We start from the raw sequence: 24,582 nt of genomic DNA, 5'->3' as shown, positions 1-24,582 counted from the left end.
TTTCGGATTAGGCTAAAAATAGACGTAATACCAGTATTGGGTATCTGGTCAAAATTTAAATTATGAAAGTTTAAAGTAGAAACAAGTTCTGAATATAATAAATATAATCCTAAATCATATATGTTACTGGAAAATGTCCTGTAATCCCTCAAAAAACGTTTCAGTTCACGATGAAAAAACAAGATTAATGGAGTCCACAATTCCGCAGGGTAACTTTGTTTCGGAAATTAATAATATATTTTAAAAGTTTCGGTTTGTTTCGGGCGAATGATTAGGGCGAATAATGTATTTTTGTTTGAATATTAGGTTTGGTTCGTTTTCGGCCTAAAAAACCTGACTTCGATTGGAATCAGGTTCAAAATACCTAGGTTTTAAAGGACTTTTACGATTTTTCATAGGTTATGTGTGTTATCTGTCACGTATTTCGTTTTAATTACGTGTGCAACAGAATATTATAAATAGTAACGATCAACAAATTATCCCGAGCAGAACTGAAACACCCAAAATTCCTACAATTCCCAAATTAAGCATGATCACATGGCTTGTGAGATGTTGTACTTCGAAAGTCAATGTTATTTATTATCGCATAGTCTAGAAATAGCTAGAAAAAGTGAACTTATAACCTTTAACTCCTTATCCTCAGAAAGGAACATACTTTCCCATCCATTTATTAATACTGATGTCGAATTTGCTGACCCTTTTGATCGGGGTTTCAAGGTCACAATAGGTCATATGAGAAATTTCCACTCAGCCATTTTTAGCAGGCAATGGTACAACACTTGTTGGCGCTTCCTATATATTGAACACTGATAAATGGCATTTTATATCATTGTTGCGAAGAAAAGTGCTAGACGAAGATAGTTTTGCTTTACTAGAGTGCCATTTGGATCCACCAAATGTGCCGCATATGAGATGTCTCTGGGAAGCAAGGGAGTTGCTTCATATGCGAAGAGTTTTCTACGATACTAACCCGAATCGAAGCATGTTTAAATCAATAGTCAGCACAAAGAGAACTTCTTGAAAACTTGTTCATGAAAATAGCCCTTCTCTGAAAACAAACAATTGACTGATTAATCATTTGTTGGTTTTCCTCGTAAATTCCAATTAGATTCGGACCCTGGTGGGTACCGATCGATGGTTTTAATTCAAGTCATTTCCTTATTGGAAACCCATTTTTATTCAAAATTATTTAAGTTTGTTTATGATCCATAATTAATAAAGGTTTATTTAAAACTAAAAACAGATTTACCCCCAGTAACACGAAGTCTGGTTATGTGTTAACTAATAGTTATACTGACAGTTTTCATTCAAAAATAATTTTAACCGATAGTATAACTATTAGTTAACGCATAACCAGTGTTAATGGGGGTTAGACCCATTTTTTTTAATCTATGGTTATTTTTTATCGTGACAATATACTGATAGTTCTCATACAAAAATTATATTAATAGGAAGTATATCGTTACGAAAAGCTATAACCAGAGTTTGAAAAAATGGGATTAGTCTACTATAAAATTGTTGTCAAATTATTTGTTTTTCCGAAATCTTTAAAATTCTATCTGACTTTTATTTCCTCACATTTACTTAACAAAAACTTCAAGAATCTATATTTACAATTCTAAGCTCTTTAATGTATTTTACGTCTATCAAGAACAGAAGTTTCTAGAAGCTTCCAGAAGACCTAGGTATTTAGAATTCGACATTCCTATAGTATTAATTGCTCCTCCAATCCTAACGGAGCTCGTTTTTTTCATCTCAATCAGAGAGCGGAAGATATCTCTGACATACACAGGCTTTTTCACTAGTTTAACATTATTTTTCGAAATTTGAAAAAGGAATTTTAGAAATTTAAAAAATAATAAATTATAATGAAAAACTATAAACATACTTATGTATAACAATTGAAAATTTTGTATGCACATAAAAATAACACAAACATTTATTAAATTAAATTATTTTCTTTTAATCATTACAGAGATGCGTATAATATACGGTGATGTATCCTCCCATTATTGGGAAACTCCATATTCTCAACCCTATTTTGACAACTCATCGAGACGAGAAGTCACTTCCATAGTGGGTCAAGCAGCATTACTGCAATGTAGAGTTAGAAATTTAGGAGATAGAGCGGTAAGTCAAATTAAACCCTATAATTTGTAAACATTTAATTCTAAAACGACCTTTAAAAATACCAAAATGCTAAAAAAAAATCACAACCACAGGTTTCCTGGATACGCAAACGTGACTTGCACATACTGACGGTGGGCATATTAACATACACCAATGATCAACGATTTCAATCTTTGCACACCGAAGGTTCAGACGAATGGACATTGCGAATATCATCGCCACAACCTCGAGATTCCGGCACGTATGAGTGTCAAGTGTCAACTGAACCAAAAATAAGCCAAGGTTTCCGTTTGAATGTTGTGGGTAAGTGAATGTGCTACATTTTAAGGCGCCACACATTACAATTTCATTTTCACATTTAACATTTAAACTTTTTTCTGTTTCTGTTTCGGTTTCTTTTTCTCTTTCTCGTTTTTGCTGTTTTTTTTGCTTTTTGTTGCTTTTTAAAGTGTCTCGAGCGAAAATACTTGGTAATCCTGAATTGTTTATCAAAAGTGGTAGTGATATTAATTTAACATGCCTTGCTATGCAATCACCCATACCGCCTTCGTTTATTTATTGGTACAAAGGAAAACGTCTAATGAACTATTCTCAACGTGGCGGCATCAACGTTATAACGGAACGAACAACACGCACAAGTAAATTATTGATTTCAAAGGCAACATCAGCAGATTCTGGGAATTATACATGTTCACCCAGTAGTTCTGGTATGTAATTAGATAGACATTTTGTTGCATACACTTTATACTTACATTTATTCATATACACATACATACATACATATTCTTACATGCCACAGCAAAGCAGCACGTTGCACGTAGCACTGCAAACGCTGTTATAACATTTCAATTTGAATATGCACTATTAATTTATTAACGACGACGATGAGATACAAAAACAGTTTAAGTACCAACCAGTAGTAGGTACATGAAGATTAGTTAATAACATTTATGATTGTAAAAGGTTATTTCGAAAATGCTTATAACGTAGAAATTTCTTTAGTTATTAGATTTCTAGGTTTTAGTGAGAATCAAAAACAAATTACACTGTGCATCAAATTTCGGGTCATTAAATCTTTCCCGAATGAGACCAACGGGAAGTGATAGTAGAACATCAGTAGACCAAAACCCCCAAAGGGTTCACAGGAAGTGAACTACAAAATTTGTCTACTTCAAATTCTGGTTCTACAGAGCATCCACCAGAGCAGAAAAGACCCTTTGGGGGTTTTGGTATACTAATTATCTACTTTCTTTTCCCGTTGGTCTCATTCGGGAAAGATTTGCTTGTTGCACAGTGTTATAAACGAATTGTATAAATTCTGTAAATGTATAAAAGATTTATTTATATTATAAAGAAGAACCTAAAACTTTAGTAAATGTTACTCTTGGTCTAGGCTTCGAAAAACTTTAAATTGTTGTATTTTTGGTTTGACAGAGCTATGAACTTTCCACATCTTTCTGGCAACATATGGATTCCGAGCCAAAAGATCTGCTCATCTTTTGAGGCCAAGAACGAACCAATATCGGATACTCGGTTCTTTCGCGTTCTGCATCGATTTAAACAAATAGTAGTCGGACGGGGCACGATCTACTATAAAGGAGGTGATGCACTTCATTCTAAATACTATTTAACAGGTATTACAACATGTGGCCGAGCGTTATCATGATGCTCGCTTCAAACGAATCAGTTGTGCTCGATACAGGTTCCCTGGATGGTGTGGTCAGATTTCAGCATCTCTTAATAGGGATCCATTTTTCATCGCAAGTAATGCTTCGTTGCAAAAATGATTTTCTTTTATAGCGTTAAAGTATCATTTCGGACATGCAAAATCGTGTTTCAAGGTCTCTCGGCTTCAATTCGTACGATACCCAATTTCTCATAATTTCTCAAATTTCATAAAAATTTAAAAATATTTCCTTATATTTTATGAAAACATCACAAATATCTGACCATGAGTTAACATTCCCTCTGCAAATGATCAAAAATATGAGAAAATTATTCTGTGCTTTTAATAAGGACAATTTTGACTCCAAGAGAATTAAAGGGTTAATTATATTTATTGTCTTAAAAACATAGTACATATTTTGTTCAAAATCCTTAGATATAAATAAAAATCAAATGTCGTTCGTTGTTAATTGAATCAGATGAGAACGGCCAGACCGATTTAGACAATTTTTATTTTAATGTTGGTCATAGTCCAAATTAGGTTTTTACTAAACGAAAAATTTACCACACACACTTTTACGCCCACTCGATTTATCTAAAATCGGAAAACGTCTGCACCTATTTGGCTAATTTGTTTTTTTTTTTTGTTAAAAAATTCGTATGGAAAATTTACCACGCCCACTTTTTTTCAATATATCCAAAATCGCAGAACACCTGGACCGATTTGGCTATTTTCTTTTAAATGTTCGCAATAGTCCACAAACGTTTTTTACGCCCAATAGAAAATATCCATTGAAATAAAATTACACATTCGTTGTCATAAAAAAAATTAATTTAGAGGATGCAAACACATTTTTTATATAAGGGAATTCCCTAAACTTTACTAATTAAAAGTATGTATTTCAGTGTTGTCTACATTCTAAATTCGTTAATAACTTGGCTAATAAGCGTTTAATCAAGAAAAAGAGCTCGATCTGTGATCACTCATATTTCTGACAAAAAATCGATTTTTTATATAAAGATTCAAAATATCTAAATTCGCGAATAACTTGGCAAATAATTAATAAAAAATTTAATTAAGAAAATGAGATCGAGCTGTGATCACTCATATTTTTGAACAAAAATCGATTTTTTATATAAAAACTCAAAATATCTAAATTCGCTAATAAATTTGCCAATAAGCGTTTAATCAGGAATAGGAACTCGATCTGTGATCATTCATATTTCTGACCAAAAACTGATTTTTTATATAAAAACTCAAAATATGTAAATTGGCTAATAACTTTGCCAATAAGCATTTAATCAAGAAAATCTGATCGATCTGTGATCACTCATATTTCTGACCCGTAGATAGCAAACCGTTCAAAATTCAAGTAAACAATCAACTACAAAAATATACCTAAGATCTCAATAAACAACTTTCTAGAACATATGAACTTCCTATGAATGATTCTTAACACCGTTTAGGCACGTCAATATAAGTTAGTAAAAAAAAACTAAAGGAATTAAGTGTTTTGGGCCATAAAATATTAAATTATTATAGACTAAAGCATACTTGTAGGCAGCTTTAAAGAAAATGTTTGTTCTTTATGACAATGGCTACAACATTGCCGCAGAGAGTAAATCAAAATTCAAAATTGCAAGATATGAGCCTGAAAATAATTATCACTTTTTTGCAAAAAAACGAGGCCCCAAATCTTTGGGGGCCATAAAAAAAGTGCATGACTTTGAACAAAACTGGGAGACACGTGTCTTTTTTTTGGTCTTTTATCACGTATATTATATTTCCATGACTCAAAAAATTACACACAGTGTTATCACAAAAACGATTTTTGTGATATTCAACCTCTAATATCTGGACTAGATGACACGTGTTGACTTTTAGCAACTTATTTAAAATATGAAGACGAAATTTCATGTTAATTTGTATTACTCTATCACTTTTTATTTAATTTCACTGTATGATTATGCAAAAACATCAAGTGATTTAACATGACCTTTGACATTTTTGTTTTACTTCAAATGTTTTTTTAACACAGCTGGATTTTACAAGATGACAGTTGATGGTTGTCTTGTTTAATTTATTGTCTTTTATGTCCATATGTTTTAGACATTGTTATTCATGCAAACAAAAAGTTTGCAAAAAATCATAACTGATTTTTATCTTGATTTAATAGTGATAAATAATATAATTCATGAACATTAGATGGTTTTAAAACGGTAGTGTGCACTCAATAAATAGCTGGTCGGATGGAGAACATCAGATTGAGAAAATTCATATCATGTTATTATATTTTTTTATTTCATTATACAGTCACTGATTTAGAACCATGAATATGTCGTAATTAATGTGATAAGGGCAAAAAACGGTTAATATGAACCACAGATTATTACAGTTATACTACAAATGACAGTTGTCAAAAAAGTAATATCGATAATTATGGTTATTTTGACATTATACAACTACTTTTCAATGATTGTGGCTTACAGAGTGAGAGAAAACATAAAATTTTCAAAAGGCAACGAGTGTGATATATATTTGTCGCTCTTTCCAAACCACAGCCATTTTGACATTTTCATTTGTTTGTTTTCTATTACCATATTACTGAAACCAGCTGATTCATATCTCTATAATTTGTGGTCTGAAACATAGGGTAGAACAAGGCGAATTTATACAAGGTATAGTCAGTCAAACAGCTGATAATTTTTTTTTTTCGCTTTTTGGTTCTAAAAGTTGTCAAAGCTTGTTTTTATATTTAAATATCTACATATTCTAATCGTATTAACAACATATTTATTTTTTACATAAATAAGTAAAGCCCTCACAATACAATTATCTACACTACATTAAGTTTTAATACATATTTGTTTAATTTTTAATTTTTGTTTTTTGACATTTATTAAGACCAATTGTTGTATTTGTAGAACTGATAGCACCTTGTATGAATTCGCCTTGGGGTAGAACTAGATTAACATATTTTGAAAATATTACTCGCTCTCATATTATATGGCTGACACAACAATAAAATTCATTGATTTACACATGTTTTGTTGTTGCAAGACTTAGGATTTTGACAGCTGACTTAGGTCTGAACATAGTAAAAAATAGATTTAACTTTTATTAATTTTGAGCTTATGGAACTTGCAATATATAAAATTTCCTAAAATATTCCGAAAATAATCTGAAATTTTTTATTAAAACACATACATACATATGTATTTGTTTTCCACAAATTCAATATTAAACAATACGAAATTCTATTAATAATCTTGCTCTCTCACCTTCCACAGATTCCGCATCGGTCGTGGTACACGTTATCAATGGCGAACATCCCGCAGCCATGCAACATGGCAACAATAGTGCTTCATCTCTGACACAATCAATTCGTAAAGTCATGCGATCATTGTCGTATGATGGCCTGATCTCGGCATTGGTCAATATATCAACCCTGCATTATATACTCTCATCCGTAGTTGAATTAATGATGGCAACAAACTGTTGCCTAGTGTTATTGGGCATGACTATATCGCAGTGTTTTCTCGTGCATAATGGTCGACTGCCGCGCTGTGTTACCAGGTGACTGTAATCAAGTGGGAAATATTCGGCATTGGCCGAATCTAATGCATTGCCCAACAACATCATTAACACTCACAATAGCAACAACAACAAACAAACATCAACATTTATCGCCACCACAATGGATGTTGTTTTTTCGACTCTAAACGATTTGATCGTTTTTACTTCAATTAGATGTTTTTAATTTTTAAGTTTTATAAAAAAAAAAAAACAAAAACACATGTTTTATCATTTATTTTTTAATTTTAAACAAGCAGCAGCGACAGCGGCAGCAGCCTACAAGCAGATATACTTACAGAGAGCATTAGGAAAATCTAAGCACATCTGTGTGTCTCGCAAAATGGTCATGTGGTCATATGCGGCTTAGGTGGGTGTTGAACATGAAATGAAAATGAAAGCAGAAAACAGAAAACAATTATGGCATGACGTTCAAAACTGTTGCAAACCACGTTAATTGTGTGTGCAAAAAAAGAGTAAACTTTGCATTTGTTTATATTGTTCATAGTTATTAATTATTACATAAATAAATAATTAAGTAAGTTAAAACAAAAAAAAAATAAATAAACACAGAAAAACCAAACAAAAAAGAAATAATAAAAAAAAGATTTTAATTATGTATGACATAATATTAAGTAGATAAACGTAAAAATAAAATAAAAACCAAAGATAAATAATAATTTAATACCCAGTGTGTGTGTGTTTTTTTCATTACTTTTATCGGATTATCATTTTTAGGAAGTACATAGTAAATATGTATGTGGAAAATTGTGCACTGAAAGTGATAAAGTATGTATTTTAAATAAATATTAACTTGTTAATTAGCTAAATTATTGTGGTTGGAAAATGGCTTAACAAAAATTATACATTTAACAGAATATTTTTATTCAATTGTGTCTTATTGATATTGCAGGAAAGCTTTAAATTGTTTTTAATTATGCTGTATGAGCCTGTTCAGTTTGAGTTGTTTCGCACTTTATTTTTCAAAAAACTTTAAGGATGAAGCAGTTTCATATAAACATATCGAGCCAAATTATCGTAAGCGACATTTTCTAAATTTTTTTTTATTGCAAAAATTAAAATTCTATGGACCGACTGATGTTTTAGTGTTCTCAGAATATCAAAATTGTTAATAACTTCAAAATTATAGGGGGTAAGATTTTATCGTAAGTCAATGTTTACATTTTACAGTAAACGAATTTTATCGTAAGCGACACATAGTGGTATGGAAAAAAAAGAAGGAAATAAATCTGTAACTTCTAAATGGTTAGATTGGTTTGAATGAAATTTCACATGCACAAAGAAGAAGTGCTGTCGAGTTTAAGTTCTGAATGTGGACCTAATGGGCCCACCAGGGGCGACCAAGGGTCCTCAAAGTAGGACACCTCGGGTATGTTACATTTGTAAAACAATCCTATTTCTTCGTTTGTGTTCCGATTTCAAAAAAAATAACTCATATAAAATCTTTTCACCGAGCGCTACAAAAGACCTAGTCGTAGCTTTCAATTACCTATTATATCTTAGGAGATATTCGCATTTGAAAATTAAATGTTCAATATTTTTACCCAACCTACTCCAGTTTTTTGATAACAGCGTATCCAAATATTTTCCGCAGGGACCCGAAATAACTGTTATTTTTTTTTAAACAAGCAATTGGTTATAGAAAAAATAACTGCAAAAAAATAGGTCCCGTAATAACAATTATAAATAACTCAAAAAAATTTTAGTCTATGATAACCATTATGAAAAAATTTAATTTTGTTAGGTCTTTGATAACCATTATGAAAGATTTTTATTTTTTTTGGTCTTCAATAATCATAATGAAAGATTTTTATTTATTTCGGTCTCTGATAACCATTATGAAAGATTTTTATTTTTTTTGGTCTTCAATAACCATTATGAATGATTTTTATTTTTTTGGTCTTTGATAACCATTATAAAAAAAATTTATTTTTTTGGTCTTCGATAGACTACAGCCATTACAAATATTTATACCCTACACCACCATAGTGATATAGCGTATAGTGCCCCAAGGACGAAGTCTATTTAATTTGGTTAGAATCCGTCTATTATTTCTCCTAGCCCCCAAACGATTGTCCTATCTGAAAATAGATAATCCCTCATAAATATCTTAGTTATATAGATATCCAAACCAAATTCAGCACAAATAAGTTTTATATAAGCCGAACTCTCACTACTAAATTTTGTGACGATTGGTCCATAATTAGTCATAGCTCCCATAAAAGGCCCACTTCCGAAAAGCATTTTAACGAGTATAGATTTCTTAAAAAAGTTGGTATTCAAATAAAATTTAGCACAAATAACTTTCATATATATAGAAGACATGTCACTTAATTTTATGCCGATTGGTCCATAATTAGTCATAGCTCCCACATATTGCACATTTTAAAAGAAAACTGTTTATAATCATAAATATTCTTAATTCTTATGAAATTCTGAACCAATTTATATTTCTCTGTCTATTTTAAAATACAAGAAAACCAGGTCCATGCGACCAAAAAACTTTGTCGGTACTCAAAATGTTTACGGAAGACCAAAAAAAATAAAAATCTTTAATAATAGTTATCAAAGACCTAAAAAAATAAAAATATTTTATAATGGTTATTGAAGACCTAAAAAAATAAAAATCTTTCATAATGGTTATTGAAGACCAAATAAAATAAAAATCGTTTATAATGGTTACCAAAGACCAAAATAATATTGGTTATTTTTAACTGTTATTCAGGGACCATTTTTCAAAAATTCTTGATAAACAATTATTTCAGGATTTTTTCCAATATTGGTTATAACAGTTATGTCCCTGATTTTCCGATTTTCTCCAGATTTCCTTCATTGGACTAACAACATATGTATGTGTCAAACAGAAAACTGTTTAAAAATAATGACTAAGTCCAAAGTTATATGCATTTGAATTTAAAAAATTTTAAAAAGCCGATTTTTCGCTTATTTTTTGTGAAAAAAGAACTGTTTTTCTTTTTAAGTTATCACTAAAAATTTCTAAGAGGATGTATAAGGAATTTATACTTTCTGAAAGCTAAATTTTCATAAAATATTTTAAATGAAAAAAAATTAAAAAAACACCTATTTTGGATGGCCCAATAAGCTCTTAATTATTTTGTAAAGGGTTCCGATAACTCCGACCCTGTACCGCAATTCTGTAACTTTTTATACTTTCCTACCGATGTCGTTAAGTAACGAAAAATATCAGTTTAGGGCAAAAATTTGAAGAATATAATTAAAAATATAAATGTCAATATTTTTAAAAAATCATAAAAATATTTACTATTTTTTCGTGTTTGCAGATAAATTCGTAGTCGTGTGAATAAATAATCGCATTTATATATAAAAATCAAGCATCAGTCGACCAATTTCGATGAATTTCCTTCTTAGAATACGGTCTTATATAAGTTTATACTCGTATCACATCGCCAAATATGGTTTAAAATGCTCACTAGGAAATTTGAATATTGGGATAAACATTATACACTTCAGAAATGTGCTAAATATGGATATTATGCCCCAAATATAAGTTGCTCCTAACCCCTTGTGGACCAACGCTTTAAATCTGAAAAGGTTTTATTTTTTTTTAAATATTGAAAATAAGGACTTCAGGAAATTATTTACAAAATTTTAACTTTGTGGAGGTCCTGCAAGGTACTCATAGATTTTTGTTTAAAATTTATTAATATATCAATTACTTCTATTACAAGTCTATGTTATGGTATTTTACGAAACAGTATTTTTTATCATTACAACATAAATAAACACCACATTGAGAACATGAAATAATTCACCGTTATTCTGGGTAAGCGAGTTTGCCAATAGGCAAAATAAAATATGTTATTCCAAAGATGATAGTGTACTTCAAAGTACTTTTGGGCAAAAAGGGTCAAAATAAGTTTTGTTTTCATTTTGTAAGCTTATTATTGTTATGGTACTTATAAGTACCGTCGGTCGACAAAGGGTTAAAATTCGAATACTATTTTCTAAAATTAATATAATATATGTCCAAATTTATCTTAAAAAGATAATTAAAGCATGTTAATTTTTATATTTAAAACTCAAATCAGTCCGTATCTAACAAACACAAAATAGTTGACCAATCGTACTTTCAAAGAACAACTTATTTCGAATATTTATGTTACAAAATTAACTCCTAAACAATTATCGTTATGGCTTAACTACACCATTTTTCATTGAAATTGAGAACATTATACATGATATTGAGAAAATTCCAAATGAAATTGAGAATTTCCATTTCAAATTGAGAAAATTCCAATTAAAATTGAGAATTTCCATTTTAAATTGAGAAAATTCCAAATGAAATTGAGAAATTCCATTTCAAATTGAGAAAATTCCAAATTAAATTGAGAATTTCCATTTCAAATTGAGAAAATTCCAATTGAAATTGAAAATTTCCATATCAAATTGAGAAAATTCCAATTGAAAATGAGAATTTCCATTTTAAATTGAGAAAATTCCAAATGAAATTGGGAAAATTCTAATTGAAATTAAGAACATTCCAAATGAAATTGAGAAAATTTTATTTTACTCTACATAAATAAATATTATAATATAAATTAAACAAAACACATATGTACATAGTCTTATTGACCAACAGGCATATCTTGCAATTCCAAAGCGCTTTGGTGGAATGATGTTGTATGTTGTATAGCTTTACTTCAATCTCCAGTACATAGTTATATAGGACTTGGAATCGTTAATTAATTCTTGAAGATATAAAATCCTCTGCTCTCCTACATTTGAAGGATTTACGGTTGGTATATTCATCTTTTACTTCACAATATTTTTGATTTTAGGCCAAATTATTTCAATAGGGTTAAGCATTGGTGAATAGGGACTCAATAGTAAAAGTGTTGCTGGAGAGTTGTCGAAAATTTCACATAAACGATTCTGGCAAGGGGCATTGTCACATACCAAAACGAGTTCAGATAACTTCAGATTACCCACCTCTTGCTATCAACACTTTTGACCCATTCGTTATATTTTGACCCATTTGAATAATGCCTGCGGTACCAATTGCACCTATCAGGTGGATGTCGGGGCCACGGGAAGTAGGTATCAAAAGAACTGTTCGGGATCCAACACAAGACCAACCATGTTTTCTACGACAAAATAAAGTGAAATTGGTCGCTCTACCCAGACCACCACATCTTTCCACATCTGATATAATCGTTAATTTTGTTTTTTTTTAGTTTAAAATAATTTATATAATATTTCTCAATTTTATTTAGAATTTTCCCAATTTCATTTGGAATTTTCTCAATTTCATTTGGAATTTTCTCAATTTAAAACTGAATATCTCAATTTCATTTGGAATTTTCTCAATTTCTAATGGAAATTCTCAATTTCGCTAAAAAATAAACACATGTTGTTTATTTGTTGAAAAAAAGGAAATTATTTTTTTTAGTATTTCGAAACGGCTTTTTTCTTATTGGCGGCCTGTAATAAGGCCATATGGCCTTATTACCTATGTCCTTATTTCCTTTATAATGAAACCATGTTGGAGTCTATAACGGACATACATACATAGGTAAATAGAAACATTTTTTATGTTTTATTGTATATACATATGTAGAAGATTAATATTTAATGAAATATTTACAATTTTTCTATTATTTATAGAGATATGAAACTAACGCCTCACGGTGGGGGAACTGAAATAAATCTGTAACTTCTACAGCCCGATTTTAATCAAATTTGCCATGGCTATAGAGGAGGTGTTGATAAGTTCATGTTTTGAATTTGGGCTTAAAACAACAAGGGGACGAGCCACAATGCCCCAATGTGGGGCACCTCGGGTATATCAAACATTAGAAATTATTCTAAATTTTTGTTCGCGATTTGATTTGAAAGATTTTTATATACACTGTCTCAAACAATTGTCCGTATCCCATATAGCTGAAAATATATTTGATTATATTTCGAAAAATACTTATCCGATTCGAATAAAGTAAATGTTTTTTAAAAGTCCAACAAGTGATTATTAAAACTGCAAATTAATAGTAAAATAAAAAAAGGTCATATTTTTAACAAAAAAATTAAATAAAATAGTTCAACATATTAACTCAAAAAATTGTCCGTACCCTATAAATAAATTTGCATGTGTATTTATAAAATGCAAATTATGATGTATGATGTCCTTAATATTGAATGTGGTGTCCTTTAGCAGCAATTACATATCTTAGGTGATTTTTCACCGATAAAGCCAGTTTTTCTGAAGTTTCTGCACAAATATTCCACCATTCTTGAACGATGACATCTTTAAGCATTTGCTTATTAGTTATTTTATGCTGGCGAATTTGTTTCTCCAAAATACCTTATAGATATTCTATGGGGTTCAAATCTGGGCTCTGGTGAGGGTGAAGCACCACTTCCTTAACGTTGTAGAGGAGCCGCTCTCGCTTTGGGTCATTGTCGTGTCAGAACTCATAGTCGTCTTGTATTCGCAAATTAGTGGCGCTAGCTTTCAAATGTTCTTTTAAAATATTCAAATAACTAAATTTGTCCATCGTTCTTTCCCCAAACATGAGATATCCAACACCTCCACCTGCCATTGCACCCCACAATTCAAGAGCTTTTTAATGTTAATGTTAGCAGCTTAAACATTTAGTGTTGCCATACTTAAAAACAATACTAATCAACCGCATTATATCAACATTGTTGATAAGTAGAAGCTTCTACTGATGAACATGTTTATAAACAAGATGAATGTTGCAACTGTCATTACAGACCGTTAAATTAAAATCGATATTGCAAATTCGTAGTACATCCTTTTTCTATATAGAGTAATTCCGCAAACAAAAACCTATCTAATGACACAAATTTGATGTACTGTTCCAAAGTTAAACAATTTACCTAACAATATAGAAGCAAATAATTTCTAAATACAGAATTAAATTAATTACTAAAGATCTCTTAAATTATAGCACTTTAACAAAATCCTTTTTCCTTACTTCATATTTCATAAAACATCCTTGTTCTACCATTTGTTATTTTAAATTTTAATATCTTTCTTGGAATAAGTACTTAATTATGTAAAATGGTATTTAATATGAAATTAATTATACATATTGTATTGAGTACTAGCTGTAGTTTATAACAATTAAAAAAGAGACGAATAAAAAAAATTATAAAATGCAAGACAATACAACAGGTTTGGTATATTAAGTACTATTTATTGTACATTTTACATTTTAAGTACTTTTTTTAAGAGCTTTTTTTATTACAAAATAGTTTACGTCCTTACGTTGTTGATATTGCATTAAAAATTCCATCTACAAGATGAAAATTGTGTACCCACCACCAAAAAGATGGGGATATATTGATTCTGTCATTCCGTTTGTAACACATCGACATATTTATCGCTTATACACATATTCCGGGTCCTTATAAAATTCTAAGGCGATCTAGCTTTGTATGTCCATCTGTCCATCTATCTGTCCGTTGATGGCACGATAGGGCCTACAGGAAAGGATTTAAGGGGGATGAAATATGCCTCAAATATTCGTTGTTGATTAGAAATATTGAAAATGTGCAAAACCTGTCAAGCAGAACCAGAGTTATGGACCAAACTGTGAGACATCCTCCAAAAAAATGTGATATTTTTTAAAATGTATCTAAATTTTCTTTAAATGTAAAAATGGTAAGGATCGGTCTATGATTTCTTCTAGCACCCATACAAATATATTCCCGGAATATGGCTCTATGATACATAAATGTCTATAGAATAGAGGTGTCTATACAAAATTTGGTAAGTTTAATTATTTTAAAAATTTTGCATGAAAACCAATAAAAAAAATATTTGGAAATTTTGTCATTATTATACAGATTTTGAAATTAAATTTGCCGTTTGTTTGTGTTTCTGAATCTGGCCTTAGTATATTAGAGATGAAATATTTACTTTCTTGCACTCTGGCTTTATATCTTCAAGGTACTTTCTAATATAGAAAAAAAGTACTCTCTGATCCCCTCTGAATTTCTTAACAAGGATTTCTTTTCACTTTGATTTTCTTATACTTTATTATTTATGCAAATAATTTTGTTTCAAACCCATTTTGCTAAACCTCTATAAAATTTAATTTAAATAAATTTTAAGCACATAAATAATACGTGGTATAAAAACCAAAAAAAGAAATACAAAAAACAGACGAAAAAATTATAAAAGATGATAAAATAATAAAGAACAAATGAAAGAAAATTAATCACTTCATTTTCTATTTGCACAAAGAAAAAAAAAGCTAAAGAAAAAAACCAACAGAAGCTGAGTTGTTAAACACTCTAAGGGGTCGATTGTACGGTTCAGTCGGCCGGTCTTTTGGGGTTTTAGCTATTAATTTGTTTTGTTTTTCTCTGTTTATTTATAATCGTACAATAATTTTGTAACTTTTTGAAATTGCAAAAAGAATTCAAATTGAATTTTTCGTGCTGTGTTGGCTGGCTTGACTGCAGCATATAGCCAAAGAGAGGTATTTGACCTTGACCTTACAGATCCCCCCTATAGTTTAGTTAAATAATTGCTCTACTTGAGTTTGGATAAGTAGTTGTATTTATGTATTGTAGTTGCTGTTGTCGTTGTTGTTATTTGTGGTAACAGTTGTAGGTGGTAGCAAGCAGTTGTAGCAAGCAGTAGTGGAAGCGAGCGATAGCAGTAGTAGTAGTAGTAAGTAGAGATTACACACAGAGTGATAAATTTTATTTATTGTTACAAAAAGGGTTTAAGCTTTAGTGTATAAAAATAAAATATAATAACGGTACATTTTAAAAGCTTAACAACATATTGAAAAGACGCTGAGGAGGAGTTGGGGTACGATGATGAAGAAGGAGACAAGAAAACATATTTTCTGGGTCAATAGGATTAACAAAAAAAAATATATTAAAAAAAAAACTAACAGGCTGATAAGATTATAGACATTCTTCATACATACAAAGCAAGAACGACAACAAAATATTCTGTAAATACGGTTAAGGGTAAAAGTAGTAGTCCTACACCCACGTATCTTTATTACACTCTATACCTCCACTATTTATACATACGTATGAAAAGATAATGGAGTCTACCCATATAATATTCTAATACTAATAGAATATAGTATACTATTATTTACTTATCGGAAATGCAATAAATATTCTAAATGCTTATGAAATTTGCATTTCAAGTGGAGGTTGTTACTTATGAAGGTATTGTAGTGAATGCCCATAAGCAATTTCAATATTGAGAATAGACAATATGTGCACATACATATATATTTATTACAATACAAATGCTGTAAATCAAAATAAGAAACATTTTCTTATTTATTTTCTTAATATAAATGTAATACATATTTTATGACTCACTTCAATTAAGAAAGGAAATGATTTATAGTAGTATCAGATTTTAAAAAATATTTAATTTTATGTCAGAAAATATACATAAGTTGGAAGGAAACAAAAGACATTGGACCTTAGGTTAGGTTCTTTATTTGAATATGAAGTTATTCTAAAATTGTAAATTCGCTTTGTCTTTTATCGAGATTCAAAAATTCAAATTTTATAGAAGACTAGCAAACCTGGCTCGCCAATCATAGTAAGACTATGAAAGAATATTTCAAATCAAATAAGCACACATAAGATTAAAATTCAAGTGGTTGAATTTTAACTGGAATTAAAATTTTTTTTAAGAAAATGGGGGTACACACAGAAAACAGTTTGGTTGGAAATCGGTTACAATTATTAATATTTAATTAAATGAACTAAAAGTTTATTATAACTATGGAAAATGTATTAATTCAACAGATTTTCCATATTTACAGCTAAAAATATATATTTATAATTGTATTACGATTCCAACAATTGTTAAATTGGTTTATGTAATCATTTCTGTGAGACTAAAATAAATTGAAGTGATTCGGTAACTTCAACCGATGTGTATTCAGGTTTTAATAGTAAATATGGTGGTTACAATCAAATTCTCGGTTGTATTAAAATATGTTCTCCGATTGCATGTAAAAAAATTCGGCTGCCATAACAAATTTATTTTCTCTGTATACCAATAAAGTCTCATTAGGACATCAAAAATTCGGTAATTCCAACTGATTTATTTGATAGTAGATGTAACCGACTAAATTCGATTGGCGACAAATTCGGTTGCCATAACGAATCTGTTTTCTCTGTGTAAGGATGTACCATTATATTTGCTTTTGCTATCGAAAGTGTAAATAATTTTTGCCTGCGATAATCTAATAATAAATAATTTATAAACAGTTATGGTGTCAACTAAAAACGTCGAAACAATAAAGAAAATGTACCTATAACATTACACCCTTTGTATTCTCATGCACTCAGGACCATATATCGTCACCTAAAATGCAAAATAACATAACAACAAAAATCCCAAAATCGAATGGTTGATAGATAATAATGAATAAGTTAAGAAATAATAAAAAAGAACAAGATTATAATTTGGAAATGAGTTTGTCATTCTGTATAATGATCAAATGACAGAAATTAAGTTTATATCATAGATACTTTTAATTCCTCAGTGTTTTTTTCCCATCACTTTTAACATTTTTGAAATGATGTTACGTTATTTTGCATTTTAGGTGACGATATGCTTTATTTCATGTTTCTAGGTATATTATTATAAAAAAAATTCAAAAAGTACCATAAGTTCTCCCTGTGTTTGATTCTAACTTCACGCAGATGCTCATCAGCTAACTTGTATGTCGATAAATTTAATAATTTAAAATATTAAAAGCCGTATTCATAAACAAAATTTAAATTTAAACAACGTTTTAAAATCAAATTTTGTATGGAAATTTTGCTTTTAAACATTGTTTATGAAAACGGAGGTAAGAATGTACGATTGCACTATAGTTAATTTCACCCATTTTGTGGCCAAAACTATAAGCAATCACTGAACGAGGATGAAAATTGGTAAACGGGTATGCTGATTTCGAATCTGAGGAAAAAAATTTCAGATTAAACAAGTAAGAGGGCTATATTCGAATCTTATATACCCTTCACCAAATTATACTTTTTAGGTAAACAAAATTTATTTTTTTCCATTTTTTTCATGTTTTGGAAAAGAAATTTTTTCGAATTGTTTTTTTTAAATTTTAAATTCTTTTTAGTATTTAGCAAAAAAAAAATTTTGATGAGGAAAAAAAAATTTTATTTATTTAAAGTCTAGAGAACAATATTCCTTACAGACTAATAAAAAGAGTATAATTATCTTATAATTTATCTTATATAAAAACAAAGATATATAAGTATAAATTTATAGACAAAAAATATAATATTAATTCAAATATTGTAACAAAAAATTTTTAAAATTTGTTTTTGATGCATTAAATTCTATTGAATAATTATTATTTAAAATATTGAAGAAATTTAATGTTCTTATCAATGGACTATTTAAAGCATAATTTCTGTGATGTATACTGATATAAAACAAATTTCTATGCCGGATTGATAATCTACTGGGCACATAAAACAGTATTTTTTCTAAAAGGTCAATTCTTGTTAAAAATATTTTATTCCGATTTTGTCCCATTGTATGTCCAATAGAGTGACAATCAGTTGTATGGAAAAAATTTTTTGTTAAAATTTTGAAGAGTGCCGGGTGGAATATTGTGACACTAGGCCTAAATGTTAAGTGCTGAAAATTTGAGCCAAATCGGGCAACGATTTCTGGACGCGCATCGAGGTCAAAGTTCAGATATATGCAAAATTTTACTGTTAATATGGAATAAATAGGTGAAACTCGTTAACTTTCTGCATTGTTTTCTAGAAATATGTAGATTTATTTATATTAATGAATATTACATTAAAAAAAAGTTTTTGAAATTAACCCTGTATCTCCTTTGGTTCAAAATGACCCAAAAACTGTATTATCGCCAAAATTAGAGAAAAATGCAAATTTTTCAGTTTTTGATAAAAATTTGCTACTAAATAAATACTTTTGCAATTGAATGCAAAAGAATCGAAATATGTACGTAATTATCGTTGTAATGAGATATAAATGACAAAATTTGATTAAAAAATGTTAAAGTTATTACAAATTCGCCAGACCATTATCGTGTTTCAGACCACTTGAACAAAAAATTTAGAATCAAAATTTAGATATTTCGAGAAAAATTAAAATAAAAGCTCATTTTTACTTAAAATATGTCCATATTTACTTGTATATGAGTTTTTGTCTTCGTAGGATACCGTTAACCTATTCGCAGGTATGGCCAAAAAAAATAATTTTTTTAACGGCTGTTTCAAAACTCCATTTTCAAATTTTTAAAAATTTTGTTAAACAAATTTCAGTTTTTTTCGATCATCACATTGGGGTTTATTGAGATCAAAATAGGGAATAAAAATATGAAAAAATTATGTCAATACCTCTTACAGTTTTTCCGTACCTGCGATTGAAATTTTGCGTTTTTCAAGAAAAACTAATTTTTTGTCCATATTTAGGCGAATGAGTCCAATTTCCTTACTGTTATAAATTTTAAGTAAAACCTATTCATAATATTATAGTCCTTGTAATTTTAAATATGTTCTGAAAGTTTTACTAAAATCGGAAAACGATAACCTTTGAATCGTGAAGGTCAAATGCCAAATTTTTCAATATTTGGAATTTCTAATGAAAAGATAGCGAAATGTTACATATTTTTGGGCCGATTTTCATGAAACTTGAGGAAAATATATATTGGGGTCTAGCATTTACAACAACAGTGCAAAAATGAATTTTAACCTTTAAGAGGACTTGGGGTCAAAACGGTTGTGTTTTTCTTGATTTTAAAAGTTGAGAATAATTTGGACCCCAAGTGCTGCTAAGGGTTAATTTCCATTTTAGTGCTGTTATTTTAAATTCTGGACTTTATGTTATATTTTCCTTAAGTTGCATTAAAATCGGCCCAAAAATATATAACATTTCGCTATCTTTTCATTAGAAATTCCAAATATTGAAAAATTTGACCTTTGACCTTCACGATTTTAAGGTTAACGTTTTCTGATTTTAGTAAAACTTTCAGACCATATTTAAAATTAGCAGGATTATAATACTGTGAATAAGTTTTACTTAAAATTTATAACAGTAAGGAAATTGGACTCATTCGCCTAAATATGGACAAAAAATTAGTTTTTCTTGAAAAACGCAAAATTTCAATCACAGGTACGGAAAAACTGTAAGAGGTATTGACATAATTTTTTCATATTTTTATTCCCTATTTTGATCTCAATAAACCCCAATGTGATGATCGAAAAAAACTGAAATTTGTTTAACAAAATTTTTAAAAATTTGAAAATGGAGTTTTGAAACAGCCGTTAAAAAAATTATTTTTTTTGGCCATACCTGCGAATAGGTTAACGGTATCCTACGAAGACAAAAACTCATATACAAGTAAATATGGACATATTTTAAGTAAAAATGAGCTTTTATTTTAATTTTTCTCGAAATATCTAAATTTTTTGTTCAAGTGGTCTGAAACACGGTAATGGTCTGGCGAATTTGTAATAACTTTAACATTTTTTAATCAAATTTTGTCATTTATATCTCATTACAACGATAATTACGTACATATTTCGATTCTTTTGCATTCAATTGCAAAAGTATTTATTTAGTAGCAAATTTTTTTCAAAAACTGAAAAATTTGCATTTTTCTCTAATTTTGGCGATAATACAGTTTTTGGGTCATTTTGAACCAAAGGAGATACAGGGTTAATTTCCAAAACTTTTTTTTTAATGTAATATTCATTAATATAAATAAATCTACATATTTCTAGAAAACAATGCAGAAAGCTAACGAGTTTCACCTATTTATTCCATATTAACAGTACAATTTTGCATATATCTGAACTTTGACCTCGATGCGCGTCCAGAAATCGTTGCCCGATTTGGCTCAAATTTTCAGCACTTAACATTTAGGCCTAGTGTCACAATATTCCACCCGGCACTCTTTGAAATCTAAAAAAAAAAAATCGGCTGTCACTCTAATGTCCAACTTACTATGGTCTTGTATACGTCATTGCTATGGTCTTTGAAATATCTATCATTAGATATCCATATTGTCTATATTAATGACATAGTAATCCAGATATAGGTCAAAAATCTAGGCTGTCCTGATTTTTTCTTTATATCTCAGCCATTTGTGGACCGATTTTCTCGATTTTAAGAAGAATTCCGGTGATATTGGTGTATGTAAGTTATTTGGGGACTTCGGAAAGTTGAACAGACAGACGAGCATGGCTTACTCGAGCTATCTATAAGGATCCAGAATATATATACTTTATAGGGTCGGAAATGAAAATGTAGAAATTACAAACGGAATGACAAACTTATATATACCCTTCTCACGAAGGTGAAGGGTATAAAAAGGCGGATCCAATATGGTGGCGTAAATTTTAAAATTTCTTCTGATTTACGTGGGTAAAAATGTGAACTGTGTGAAATACAAACTATTTGATTTCCAAAACCTCAAAACAAAATATTTTTTTTAAATCTGCTCATCTAACCAAAATTCAGCAAGTTAGCTATTTTGCAAGGGGAGGCTGCCTACGAAAAATTATATTTATCAAAAAGTTGAAATTAACAAATTAAAATCAAAATTCTTCATTTAACACGTTTCTGATTGTTTAAAGTTCTGATTGTTAAACAAATCATCTTTCAGGAACAATTATAAAATTAAAGGTTATGTCAGAAGTATTTTTTTTAAAACAAAAAGGGTACTCATTTAAACGCTTAAGTTTCCCATTTGTGCAAATGGGCAAATTTGCGCGACATGTTTCATGAACCCACCTTTTCAATTTTGTGCAAGTTTATACAGAAAATTTATACCTATTTGTCAAATAAAAATACATAAATTCAACAAAAGCTTTAATAATTATACCCTTCACCTTCGTGAGAAGGGTATATATAAGTTTGTCATTCCGTTTGTAATTTCTACATTTTTCATTTCCGACCCTATAAAGTATATATATTCTGGATCCTTATAGATAGCGGAGTCGATTAAGCCATGTCCGTCTGTCTGTCTGTCCGTCTGTCTGTCTGTCTGTTGAAATCAGTTTTCTGAAGACCCCAGATATCTTCAGGATCCAAATCTTCAATAATTCTGTCAGACATGCTTTCGAGAATTTTGCTATTTAAAATCAGCAAAATCTGTCCACAAATGGCTGAGATATGAGGAAAAAACCAAGACAACCTCGATTTTTGACCTATTTTTTACCTATATCTGGATTACTAAGACATTAATATAGACAATATGGATATCTAATGATAGATATTTCAAAGACATTTGCAACGACGTATATAAGACCATAGTAAGTTGGACCTGCAACGGGTCAAAATCGGGAAAAAAAAATTTTAACCCGAATTTTTTTTTCCAAAAAAAAAAATTTAAAAAACAAAAAAATTTTAAATTTAAAAAAAAAAAAAATTTTAAATTTAAAAAAAAAAAATTTAAATTTAAAAAAAAAAAATTTAAATTTAAAAAAAAAAAAAATTTAAAATAACAATCGAAAAATTTTTTTTTCAAAAAATTAAAAAAAACAACTGGAAAACAAATTAAATTTTGTTTACCTAAAAATATTTAAAATTTTGAAGTATAATTTGGTGAAGGGTATATAAGATTCGGCACAGCCGAATATAGCACTCTTACTTGTTTTTTTTCAAATTGTATAAATTTTAATTTTAAAATGTTGAATGAAAGTTAAATCTTTGGAACAAACGGTGGTATACATAGTTTGGAGCACTTTGTTTATGTTCTAGCTGTTGGTTAATGTTTTCATACACAATGTCATTTAATACAATCATTCTGTTCCAAAGTTACACAATTTTCACATGCACAAAATTTTTATATTTTATTTGATTTTTATTTCTTATAAATAAAAGTAAACAAAAGCAGCTGATTCATCAAATGCACAATAAATTCAAGTTTGCGAGTCTAAATTGTCGCACAAACTTATCGGAGTTGTGCAAACGAATTTCCATACATTTTTTGACATTTCATTTGCGAGAGTGTAAAAATGCACAGATTGCACAGTTTGCGAGGCTTTTAAGCGTTTACATGAGGACCCTTAAAATCTTTTTCTTAAACTATTAATCACTAACTATCACTTTTGTTTTCCATATTTAATTTTAAATATTTAAATAAACTTAAAAATTCGATCAAATTGCACTGTATATACCTACTGCTTTCAACACTTTGCTCACAAACAATGACTTTGGCCACTTGCCTTTTACAAAAACAAAACTTGCCGTTATTTGCTTTAATGTTTTCTTTATCAAATACCAACAACAAAAAATGCATTCTTGAAAGTGCAAAATATGACTTTTGACAAAAGATGAAATTTGCCTCAAAAATGGGTTAAATTACATATAATGCATTAGAGGAAAAAGTACCAATTAAATTTTCAAAATAAATATAAGTGATCACAGATTGTGTTTCCCTATTTACGAAGTTATTAACAAATTTTTGTTGGGTTTCAAACAAAAAAGTTATAAACTAATAAGTCTTTTTGAACTATGCTTATTGGTTTGTCATAAAATAACACTTTTTTGTTTGCATCACAACAAGAATTTGTTTAAACTAAAAAAATATTTTATGACAATACGACATAATAGCAGACCATATAAAAATATTTGGGTTTCTTTTATACGAAAAATCGATTTTTGATATACATAAAATATGAATTATTACACATTGAGTTTATTTTCCCTAAAATTGCAGTATTTACAAAGTTATTAACGATTTAAAATATTTTTAGATTTTTTATACGAAAATTTGATTTTTGGAAATATGTACATATGTATGTATGTGTATATAAGTGAATTACAGATTTACCGATTAATAGCCACTTTTATGTTTCAGTAAATATTTATATCAAAAATCAATTTTTGGTTGAAGAAAGTGATCACCGATGATCGTCCTTCTTCCATTTGGACCACTATTTACTTATTAATAACCAATTTTATGTTTCAGTTCAATTTAATATAAAAATTCCATTTTTAGTTGAAAATATAAGTGATCCCAGATGATCGTATTTTTTCCATTTGGACCACTATTTACAGAATTATAGTCACTTTTCTGTTTTACTTGAACGATTCCAAAGATATTTAATAACTCTAATAATTTCTGATATTAATTTGACAGCGTGTTTTATATTAAAACAAAAACGACGTTTTTGATCTGAAATTGATT

General features: G+C 29.2%; 1 protein-coding gene across 1 annotated transcript; it reads left to right on the top strand.

The window, feature by feature from the left end:
• Positions 1–1,975: 1,975 nt before the first annotated feature.
• Positions 1,976–7,460, top strand: LOC135963673 (limbic system-associated membrane protein-like). The gene is made up of 4 exons (XM_065515618.1): positions 1,976–2,130; positions 2,223–2,433; positions 2,580–2,837; positions 7,087–7,460. The coding sequence occupies exons 1-4, from the start codon at positions 1,978–1,980 to the stop codon at positions 7,374–7,376; spliced, it is 912 nt and encodes a 303-aa protein (XP_065371690.1). The 5' UTR covers positions 1,976–1,977; the 3' UTR covers positions 7,377–7,460.
• Positions 7,461–24,582: the final 17,122 nt, after the last annotated feature.

This window comes from Calliphora vicina, chromosome 1, assembly GCF_958450345.1.
Source record: "Calliphora vicina chromosome 1, idCalVici1.1, whole genome shotgun sequence".
NCBI lineage: Eukaryota > Metazoa > Arthropoda > Insecta > Diptera > Calliphoridae > Calliphora > Calliphora vicina.
This window is presented reverse-complemented; position numbering and strand designations above follow the sequence as displayed.